Consider the following 12086-nt stretch of genomic DNA (forward strand, 5'->3'; position numbering starts at 1 on the left):
CCTTGACACCATGGGGAGGAGGGGTGGGTTTTATGAACGTCCCCTGTGAAACTGGGAGGAGGAACATTTTTGACTGTGCCAGCTGAGCGCAAAGTGGCGGACGGACACAATCAAATTGAGAGAACGGCGCCAGTCCTTGTCAATTTTGTTGTTTTGTTCGTGTCCGTCCACCACTTCGCACTAAACAACCATAGTAAGAATACAAGACCAACTACAGTCCAACAGTCAGTCCTCTTGAAAAACATTATTGTCTTGGGGATCCACATAGATTAATCAGATAACCAGATTTCTTTCCATTTTTTCCCTCTTCTTCTTCTTTCTCCTTTTATTCCCTTTACCCCTTTCCCCAGCACAGGGTAGCCAGCCGGTACTTACACTGGCTAACCTCCCTCCCTGTCTTTCATCTCCTTTGTCTTCTCCTCCTCTCAGATATTTAAACTGAATAATCAACCAATAGTCGGCCAAACAAACGTTCTCGAGACCTTCTCCCGGTATTCAGTACAGGTCGAACTAACCCAAATGCCTCTATTTGGCGCAATTTTTCGGTGACGCAGTGACTTTCCACCGCCCAAGGACCTCCCAAACTACATGCACAACACCAAGATGCTGGGCTACTTCCGGAGCTACGCCGACCACTTCGGCGTCACCAAGTACGTGAAGACGAGGCACGACGTGGTGCAGGTGACGGCCGCCGCCGACTACGAGAAGACGGGCCGCTGGGACGTGCTCGTTAGGGACCTGGAAGCGAACACCGACCGAAGGGAGACGTACGACGCCGTGGCCGTGTGCGTGGGACACCACGTGTACCCGAACGTGCCGCACTTCAAAGGACAGGAGAAGTTCCGCGGCCGCATTGTGCACACGCACAGCATGAAGAACGCCGACACGTTCCGGGACCACCGGGTGGCCGTGGTTGGCATCGGCAACTCGGCGGTCGACGCCGTCGTCGACGTCAGTTACGTTGCCCTCGAGGTAAACATGACGTAACAGCTTCATCGCGAATTGCATAAAATCATTTCCTTAATATCGACACCGCATGCACAGATCATTGCGCCTTGTGCGTGTACCCACGCTTCTGCATTCAGCTCACATGTTTCAAGAGTCCATGCAGGTTTGCGAAATAGACGAATACACCATAACAAAGAAGACTCGTAAACAAACTCACGAAGCGCTGATTTCGAAAATTGTTCATTCAAGCAAGAAAATACAGCAGCCGCTACATGACGGAAGGCCAGTTATGTTGAAGGCAGTCTTGTGCGCCAGGAAGGTTTTGAGGGTAGCAAGATATTCAGTGGAAATCCGGCCCGTATATCCGCAGGCTTGTGGGGACTACACCTGAGAACCGGTACTATAGTCCCAAGATTGCTACTAAGTGGACATGGCTTGCGGAGTGACTCGCTTCAACCCTTACATTGCAGCGTGTGCCCTCACTTAAATGACCAATAATTCGTTTCGAGTGTGGTTAATATTTTAAGGAGTTATCACAGGTTTACTGACATTTAACGCCACTAATATTGAGTTACGGACAAAAGAAATTGATAATCACCGTCGCATTGCCCTAAAAAAGGATTGGTGCTCGCTTCATTGAAGCAGGAGGTATGTATTTAAGGTTTGAAGCCAGAGCTTCGTCCCAATAGTTTACGCGTGTTTAGCTTTACACGTGTTTCAACTTGCTCGCACGTGTTCAAACTCGCAGACGTACCTGTCCACGAGAAGGGGCGCCTGGGTGGCCAAGCGCGTCGGCCCGAACGGCATGCCCATCGACATCTTCCTAGCCACGCGGCTCAAGAACTACATCATGCGCGTCCTGCCCTCATCGGTGTCCAATGACTATGTGGAGAACATCTTGAACGGGTTCTTCAACCACGAGGCTTACGGACTCAAGCCCAAGCATCGCTACAACGCGCAGCACCCGACCGTCAACGACGCGCTGCCCAACCTCATTCTCAGTGGCAAGGTTTGCGTGAAGAAGGACATCGTCGAGTTCACCGAAGACGGCGTACTCTTTGAAGGCGACGACAAAGTGAGTTGACATGAGATCTAAACCTCCAAACAAGTGTGTTGACGTAAATACCGTCCGATCCATCACATATACTAGTAGGCTATTCAACAATCGCATCAAAGAAGTTTGCGACAGGTTTGAACAGTCCGGAGCGCTTGTCTTTCTGACGCGTCGGTTCGATGGATCGAATAGTTTTACCCATATGTGTTTCCCACACTTGCGCATAAAGAACATCTGGACCCTTACTCACAAAAAAGCTCGTGCTCTATAATATTTCGTAAGACAAAGTTCCAGTCAATCATAATGCTGAATATATTAGCGAATGTTGCCCGTTAATGGCAAAGCGCATGCGGAGGGAGATCAGAAGGAGACCACGGAGGAAGCCTTTTCCTAGGGCCGAATTAACAAAGCTTTTCATTCTAAGTGCCCTTTGCCATGAGCCAGCTGGCTTGGCTAATGATATATTCGGTAAAATTTTCTCTTACGAACAATTCTAGAGTAGGATGTTCTTGTGATTGCGTCCCATGGTTCTCTTTTCTGATTGACTGACTCGACACTGCATGCATACAAACTACTTACAACCGCCTCCAACAAGCTTCAGTTAGGTTGCATCAGTCGCAGCAGCTGTGTTTCCACCGTGATGTACGATGCCACGTTCCATAAGATGTGCGACATGTCTCAAAAATATAGATAGCTGCTCGAACAGTTCGATTATCGGGGAGCATGTGATATCAAACCACTCGGAAACTTTTAGAATGCGGCTGTTGGTGCTATGCGGATCGAACTTCGCTTCGCACGCGGAATCATATAGCAACATTTTTGTTGCTGCAGTCAAAACCAGTTAAATGTCTACATTCGTCCGGAATTCGCGAAGTCAGATGCGCTATCTTAAGGTCACAACGTAAAAATAGGCGCCTCTGTAGGTCTGCACAAAAGTGCTTATGAATATCGATGTTAAATATGCTAAACAAATCCATCATTTTATTATCACTAGGTACATCACTTCTGGCAAAAGAAAGAGTCGTTCCTGTGTCGAAATGGATGGAGCGAATAGGTATTGGTTAACTTAAGCGAGCGGCCGGCGGTCGTACTGTGCCCGCTGCAAACTATGCCAGTGTCGTCATGAAGAAATCTTGGACCTGAGTATTATTGACGTATGACGCTATGTAATATAACACTGGTCAGAGAAAACAGAACATGTACAGAATTCAACGCCGCAGCGCGTTACAGAGCCCTCGATCAATCAATGGGCTTGTATACGGTCAAGCACACAGAGCTACTTAAACAGTGCATTTGGGGAAGCAGCCTCTAGGGTGACAAACTTTTAAAAAAGGTATGTGCTGCTTCAGGTGACCCTGCTGGACGACGTCATCCTGGCCACAGGATACCAGATCAAGTTTCCTTTCTTACCGAAGGACGTGGTGTCCGTAGTGGACAACCAAGTGCAGCTGTACAAGTACGTCTTCCCACCCCAGTTGAAACATCCGAGTCTGGCCATCATTGGGCTCATCCAGCCGGTCGGCGCCATATTTCCCATTTCCGAGATGCAGGTGAGTCTGTTTGAACCATTAAAGAACTTAGCATAAGGCAGCATATAGCACCCCCCAGCGTAGACAAACAATATCCCCAAAAGATCGCGCAGTTCGTTCAAAAAAATTCATTTTGCAAACCTTCAGATACATCAATGTGGCCATCTTCATATACGCCTCATTAGTCACGATACCCCTTCTTCCATTGCTGGAAGCACATTTGGGAATGCTTTTCTGTTAATTGCTTCAGTAGCGAAGTCGTTTCCTGTTGAATTGTCGTCACATCCTTGCAATGCCGTCCGCGGAGCGCCAGCTTGCACTTAGGGGAAAGAAAAATCCACAGGGGGCTAAATCCTGTTAGTTGGAAGGGTGTTCGAGCACAGCGATGGAGTTGCGGGCCAAAAATTCACGCACTATTATTGCAGAGTGTGCAGGGGCATTATCATGACACAGAAACCAGACTCTCTCTGTCGACAAATTGGGTCGCTCGTGGCTCACTCGATCTCTCAGACGCTCCATGACTTCCACGTAGAAAGCTGCCTTGGAAGTTTGACCTTGAGGTACAGATTCGTGATGCACAATTCGATGGAAGTGAAAAAACACTATCAACATGATTTTGAGTTTTGATTTTTTTTTTTTTTTTTTTTGGCCTTGACTCATCTTTTTCTGCTCTTTGCCCTGCGACTCCAGTAAGACGTCGTATTCGCAAATGTTAAGCTTCGTCGCCGCTGACGGCACTTTGCAATAATTCATCTTAGTCTTCTCACATTTTCCAACCAACGCAACTATATATTCATTTTTTGTTCAGGAGTCAGCAGTTTCGGCACTATATTGGCGAAAACCTTCTTAATTTCCAAAATGTCTGTCCAAATCTCTATAACGGAAGAATTTTCCCAAAAGAAAGTGATTCTGCTGTAATTCTAACAGTGATTCAGCGGTCACTTAGCACAAGAGAACACACATGATCAATGCTTAAACTTCATCCGAGATATAGAAGCACTCTGGTATTGCATTTTCCATGGGGTCTTCACGGCCTTCCCGAAAAGGCTGGACATACTTGAACACAGTTCATTCCTTTCAGGAATCCGTTACTTAGGCCTTTTGCAATATATGATGAGTTTCTGCACTATTCATGCCTAATTACACGAGAATTTTGGCCTTCATGCCTTTTGCAATGTATGATGAGTTTCTGCACTATTCATACTTAATTACACGAGAATTCTGGCCTTCATTTTTTTGTTCCCTTCTTTCGTCGATCTCAATGTCGACAAATACTAAAGCTGGATTGCACAAAAAAATTTTCGCCAACGATTATGATACTCTATAATGCGCAATTTGAGCGCAGCTCTATACGTGTTTTCATTCCATGATGTATTGGCTAACGCGGACAATTTGTCTCGTGCGGTACGTTGCAAGCGGAGCGAAGCGTTGAAAAACAAGTAACACTCAAGTACAATAGCGGCGAGCCGAGTCAACGACCGCTGAAAATCTAATCTGCCGGTCAAGTGCGGCTTTTATACATGACTCGTCAAAGGTTCAAGCGTAATCGCGTGGCTTCCAGAAAGTACTACACAATTCGCGTCGCGCATACAATCAGATTACAAAAATTATTCAGTGTAATCATAAAAAAAAATTATGGGGTTTAACGTGCCAAAACCATTTTCTGATTATGAGGCACGCCGTAGTGGAGGACTTCGGAAATTTGGACCACCTGGGGTTCTTTAACGTGCACCTAAATCTAAGTACACGGGAATGTAATCATGTGGCTTCCAGAAAGTACTACACAATTCACGTCGCGCATACAATCGAGAAAAAAATACTATGGCGCCATCTCGTAGTCTCGCGGGCACTCTGCTTTCCTCTTCACCCTTTCGCCATACTCTCCTCCTCCACTTTCCTCCTCATGCTTTCACTGTAGCCTCCTCCTCCACGTTCCTCCTCGCGCTCTCTTCTTTCGTCTCGCGCTAAGCTCCGCGTTCGCTCTCATCTGTCGCTGTGCTCGTTCGCTCGTTTACGCCGAGGCACGCCGACGCTCAACGGGTGCCTAAAGACGGGTGCCTAAGCGCTGCGCTCTAAAAAGTGCACGCATAAGATTCTGCCTTGTCATAGAGTCATCCGGCTGGTACGTACTGCAGGTCAACCGGGTCCTTTCGGATGGACAGAGCGAGGGAGCAGCCCCGCTACATCCTCTCTCACATTTTTGGTGTACGACTCACTGCATTAATTTTCGGTGCAAACCACGTATGCCGAACATCAGCGGGCGCGGAAGTAATAATGCCGATGGCGACTTCTTGTACGACACACCCTTCAACTAGAATGTAGTAGAAACATTTTGCGCGGAACGACTCGCCTCAAATAATTAATAAATCACCATAAATACCACACGTTTACGGCTGCAACACACTAACAAAGCGAGTGATGGCAACAAGAGTTTCGCGTGCTTCCAAAAATACGGCGTCGCCACTTGTACGGTTTTAGGCGGGCACCCGCCTCTCACGACCGCGCATATCTACAAATTAATGCCACGAAGCACTGCACAGAAAATCCGATGGCGCGTATACGAAACCATGCCATCGATCTACCCGCTCTTGCTGACTGAGTTCTAGTTACCCTGACAGTATACGTTTGCTCTGACATTCACATGCACAGAGCCGCTGGATGGCCGAGCTGCTGTCTGAGAAACGGTCGCTACCCTCGGAGGAGGCCATGTTCGAGAACATCCGCAAGAAGCGAGAATACATGCGGCGCCGCTACGTTTCGTCCCCGCGTCACACCATCCAAGTGGACTGGATCAACTACATGGACGAGCTGGCCAACCAGATCGACGCCCGACCCAACGTCCTCAAGTACCTCTTCACGGACAACGAGCTCTTCCGCGCGCTGCTCGGGCCCTGCGTGCCGTACCAGTTCCGGCTCGAAGGTCCGCACCCGTGGTCCGGCGCACGGCAGGCGATCCTCGACTCGCGCTACAGGGTGATGTACCCGCTCAACGACCAATGCACCTCCTTCAGGCGCAAGAAGAAGGGCCCGTCGGCATTCCTCTACATGTTCCTTTTCTTCTTCGTGCTGGCCGTTGCATACGCACTTTCCGGAATACGGCAACATTCCTAATAACTTCACCCGTCCTTGTTGATCTCCTCCCTCAGGACTCAAAACGCAAAGGTTTATTCGCTAAGCCCATTGACGTGCGTGTCCTAGAAACGGGTGCCAGAAGCAGGTGATATCTCCTGTTCCGTGTCGATGTGTTCCAATGGACGAACAAGTGCACGCCTTGCACCATAAACGCGGCATACGGACTAGTCGTGTATAAGTGCAGTTGAGCTTACTGTCTACTGTGACATTTACGTTGCTGCGAATAATGCACATTGTTTTGTTGAAAATAAAGAAATTATAGTTTCGCACTGACGCTTGCCGTCATTTTAGAAAGTGTTCTTTGTTAATACATATTTCTTTCAATATTGTCACGTGGTAGTGACGGTGAAGAAGGCAGAAAAACTGTGAATGAGGAAACTAGCGCTTTATTGGGTGAACCTGTGCCCTCAAAAGCAAGTTGCACTCAAAGAACAACAATAGCGGCGAACACAGTCGGCGATCCTCGGAAATCTGCTCAGCGGGTCAAACCCGCTGGTTTTTATACATCAGTCATCGAAGGTTCCAGAGCAATATGGCTGGCACCCGGGTGTCTTCCAGAAAGTTCTACACCATTCGCGTCGCGTATACATGAAATCAGATTACATAAGGTTTGGTGACAACAGACAGCAGAAATAACCATCGATAACATTCGAGAAACTTGAGATACGTGCGGGCGCGTCCCGCGCTAAGCGATAACATATGTTACACTCTTAAGCAAAATTACACCCTTAGGGTCTTATCTTGCCACACAACAATAACCGTCACCTGTGTTGTCCGGATTTCCTTCCTTTAACGCTGCGAGCCCGGTACTTCCAAGTCACGAACGGCATGCGCGTTATCAGCAGGACAGCATTGTCGATAGGAAAATAGCGAGCGAAGCGTTTTCAAGAAAGGAAACGCAAGCAAGACAGATGACGATTATCGTTCTGTGGCAGATATACACCCCAAAGGGTGTACATTTGTTTAAGAGTGTAGATGGTGCAATGCGGTCACCCGAAAAGACAAACAATATGCTTCCTTAGCCGTACTTGTGTGATCACTGCAACTAAGAGCCGCGGCTCAATAACCTGTACTTAGATTTCTCGCTTACCGATCACAACGTCTTTCCTACTGGAATCACCATTCAGTGAAAAATATGTGTTACCCCTAAACTACTTCGACGGCATCGACCGTTCACACCGATATGGGATGAACACGTGAGTGACTGACATCGATCATTCACTTCCCGGAGAAGCTTTATATCCATACTTACGCAGAAGCCACAATCGGTTACGCACATCGTAAACGTGTTCAGAAACATTCTGCACAAACCGCAAGTAGAGTTAACAGGTGGTTGTATAAACTGCTCTGAGCGCATTCGAAGGTTAGCGCACGCAAATTACTCGCGGTTCCAGGTGCGTCCTCTTTATTTGAATTTGGCCGCTCCCCTGGAACCTATACGTGCTACATCATTCAGCTACGTGCATCCTTGATTTTTTTTTTCGATTTCGCCATGTTCGGGGCGCACGTGTGCCTTTCGTGTATTTCCTCGGCCTTCTTGAAGGTCTATTCGATTCGCCTGCACCACCTGAACCTGTTCCCGATGTACTGCACTTTGCCATTCGTTTCAGTGATTCAGCAATTGCGCCCCCTGAACGACGCCCTTCATCAGTTCTTCTAAAGGGCGAGCGAGTCAGAGTTGATATTTGTTTTACGGGTGAGTACGTAGGTGCTGTATGCGAACGTAATCCGTGCAGGGTGTGTTCTTATACTACGAAATGCTTAATGAAAATGATTTGGTCTGAAGGAATATGAAATCCAATCGAATGAATATTGACATTCGCACAACTAAACTCCCTGGCTTTATTTCTTCGCCAGTATTGGTGCTATTATAAACGAGATGTATGGTAATTTGTGTCAATCGAGCTGTACCCATTTGCAATATAAGTCAACAACATTTTTCGCCAATAAACTTGTTTTCCTGCAGAAACAAAAAAAAACTGTTGCTTTGTTCGATCATATGATTAACTTATGATCTATGATGAGAGTAGCTGCTGTAATATTCTAAATAATAGTTTGAGCCCTTCAGGGTAGTATACATATATTTGAATTTAATAGGGTAATTATTCGGTCGCACGCGTAAACCAGCAATGCCAAAAAATTTAAAGCAAACTATAGCCTGAAATGAAACACAGCACTGCATCACAGCTAGCACTCGCAATACAGGTAGCGTAGCGTAAAAATACTTTTTTTTATTTCCTGGAGTACGCTCAGCAGCAAAGTTCTTGCTCGTCACAAGGAAATGCAGCGGAAACATGGATTAGCTTGATGATTCTGCTCGCAAGTTCAAGTTTGGGCTACTCAGAAGTGACCAGTCTAGAAGGCTTGAGTTGCAAAAGGAAGTCTGCCAGCTGCTGTGCACGCAGCATTGTGCGGGCATTCACTTGTTGTCTTCCCTAGGAATCTCCCTTTCCACCCATGACGGTTGTCGGGGGTGGCTTTTGCCGCCGACCGGTTTGGGGCGATGACGCTAGCGCTCCCGACCACGGCGGCGCGACTGGCGCAACCGGCATAAAAATGTCCTAGATCGACCGAGCGAGCGTGAGGGAGGCTTCCTATCTGCGACAGCTCACGGTACGTAGCACGCGTTTCATCCTCTATTCCGTTCGTCTGCGCGTCGCTAGCACTTGAGCTCGTCTGCGGTGCTTTCGTGCCTTGTGTTGCTCCTTTTCCGAATGCTAAGACGAAGAGCGTTGCTCGCCTTTGCCCGGCCCAAAAGGTCCCCAGAGAGAAATGTGAGTACATTGTGCTGGGGAACCTTGTCTCTGTAGACACGTGTTGCTGGCGAATCTTGCCTCCGTTGAGCCTCAAAAATGTGACTTTGTGTAGACACTCTAAGAAGAACGGCCCGCTTTGCTTCGTCGCCTAAACTTCCGTCCAAACGGGATCATAGTGGCCGATACAGAGTGTGTATGTGCGAAGCGTCAGTCTTTTGTTCTCAGTGCTTAATCCGTGTCACAGGGGCGCACGTAACCTAGGGTTTGCCGCTTCGCTATGCGTCTTCGGCGCTCAGGCAATGAATGGTACGATCGTCGTCGGCGACGGGAGGAGTATAGTGCCACATGGGCATGCTCTGCGTACACGCCCCCCAGCGATGAACATGAACTGCAGCATAAATTGCAATTGAATAATTAACAATAAACGAATTCGCAGTAACAACGTGTCATTCATTTGTCTGCAGACGCCCTAAAGCGGAATATACCTAAGCACCTACCTCCGAGATTCCCGTCGGGTCGCTTCGCTCCCTTGGCAGGAAACGTCCGTGTCAGGCTTGGTGGCGAAACATAGGGAAGAAAAAAGAACAGACACGCGCAAACACACAACGCATGCGCAGAACGATCCGGTACAATGCTCGGGCAAACGCGAGAAAGAAGGCCTCGTGTGCCTAGTGCTCGCGAGTACGCAGTCGTACTACGCCGAGCTGCCGAGCCGCACTTATCGGAGGCCCAAGCGAGCGCTAGGGTCATCGCCATTGGTCATCGCGAGATTACGCATCATAGCCGCGGGGACACTCTTCCCTAGCGGCGTGACGTGGGGAGCCAGCCTCCTGCAGTGACGTGCAAGCTGCGCCTCTTTTTTCGGTATTTTCTCTCCTTTGCATGGTACACGATCCTGTTTGCTACCCGAGCCGCCCCGGGACTGAGTATTGTGCAGTGTTGGTTGTCGCCAGAGACAAATAAACCTATTCACGTTAACTTAGGGCAACACTGTGTTTTCTTGCGTGCGCAGCGATCGGTGTCCCTTCTTCAGGCTGAGCACCCGTACAGCGGCGCGGTAGATTACGCGAGGCAACGGCTGACGCGGTCCTGAGGCTCGTTAAGCCCGAACCCTCGGTGGTTGGTACCCCAGCAACGTACGGCACCCCCACAGCCTCATTGCTACTTTGCGTGGAAAGCCGAGGGCAGGTGCATTGTGCATTTAATGAAATAATTAATGGAATGAAGGGGAGGGAGCATTTTGCTGCGGGCAGACGCGAGTCCGCAATTATTTGCTAGATCAACTCGTGCTCTTCTAATCTCCCTATGTAGCTTCACCCCATTGAGCCTCCATCGCAATTTATCGCTCAGCTGGTTTTTCATGCGGAGAATATATCACGAGTGAAAATAAAACTACGCGCCATTATTAACCACAGCTACCTTTGCTGTAAGGTCCACCGCTATCAATCATCCTTTGCCTCATTGGTGATTTGTGAACCTCCACGCCGTTGTCGTCCACTCCCTCTGTCTATCTTATCTTTCTATTCCCTCTTTCCCGTCCCCCTGAGTAGGGTAGCCAACCAGGCGCATTTCTGGTTAACATCCGTGCCTTCTCTCTTTATTTCCTTCTCCTCCTCCTCCTCCGCGCCGTTCAGCCTCTGCGCTTTTGCTCGTGCGCTCATATCTGACTACTATCCTCTGCGCAAGCCATACTGGCATTTAGTACTGGCATTTAGTATTTACTCAATACAACAAAACAGGAAAAAATTACACGCAATGAAGGTGGCCAAACAAAGAAACCATACACGGAAGAGCAATCACATGTCCAGAACGTGTACAGGAGCATCGCTCTATGCTAAATATAATATTACGATACCACCTGATGCTATTAGTAGCTACTAGGCGTTTACAGGGCTATGTAGTAAGTGGGCGCAGGAAACAATGGACCACATGGCCCCTCCTCTCGTCACCGAACACTGACGCCGCAGATAACAAATGAACTTCCAATCTTTGACCCCATCAGGCACGCGGTCTCGTTGCTCTGCTTACCTGCCCAGCCTCTACAAAGTTCACGCACTTCCACTACAACGACAAATTACACAGAGTGCCGTACACTTCGGCACTATAAGCAAGTTGTCCTATTGGCCTGTCTGAAAAAAAAGGCCTGAGAATGACTTACTACGCGGAACAAGCATATGAATCAAGCAGACAATTGATGATGCCAGTCGAAGCAAAGAGTAACTATAGCTTTTTTTTTTTTTACTGAAGTGCACAGTTAATTATTATATGAGGATTAACATTGCGACGAACTTCACATTTGTAATACTCGAAAAAGAAAATGAAAGTTGAAGAAAAGGCAACTTTACCACAGGTGGGTGCCGAGCCCACGACCTCTGCATGACGCGCGTGGAGCCTGCGTGACGCGTGCGTGATGCCTGCAGTTTAGAGGCTGCCCCGCATCTGTCGTCCTGGCTACGAGTGGTGCTGGCTGACGCTTGCGGAGCTAGGTTATGAACTCCTGCACAGAAATGCGTAACGAAGTTCACGCAGGCAGTACCGTACGCCGTAGCTCAGTTGATTGAGCGCTGCACGTTTCTGTGACACGAGATACTTTCTTTCGATGTGTTGCGTGCTTTGTGTTCATTGTGTGTCTGCCGCATGTCCTGCGTGTATCGTTTCTGTTGTCAC

The 12086-nt window shown here is 48.2% G+C and overlaps 1 protein-coding gene across 2 annotated transcripts in view; it reads left to right on the forward strand.

The window, feature by feature from the left end:
• The window catches only part of LOC126537107 (flavin-containing monooxygenase 5-like), a 36214-nt gene extending 29278 nt beyond the window's left edge, over window positions 1-6936 (forward strand). For both annotated transcript variants that reach the window (XM_050184250.3, XM_050184249.3), the window contains exons 3-6: window positions 555-972; window positions 1697-2023; window positions 3352-3552; window positions 6181-6936. In XM_050184250.3, coding sequence (XP_050040207.2) covers window positions 555-972; window positions 1697-2023; window positions 3352-3552; window positions 6181-6642 — 1408 coding nt within the window. In that variant the 3' untranslated portion in view covers window positions 6643-6936. The remainder of the gene's footprint in view (window positions 1-554; window positions 973-1696; window positions 2024-3351; window positions 3553-6180) is intronic.
• Window positions 6937-12086: the final 5150 nt, after the last annotated feature.

This window comes from Dermacentor andersoni, chromosome 4, assembly GCF_023375885.2.
Source record: "Dermacentor andersoni chromosome 4, qqDerAnde1_hic_scaffold, whole genome shotgun sequence".
NCBI classification, from domain to species: Eukaryota; Metazoa; Arthropoda; class Arachnida; order Ixodida; family Ixodidae; genus Dermacentor; species Dermacentor andersoni.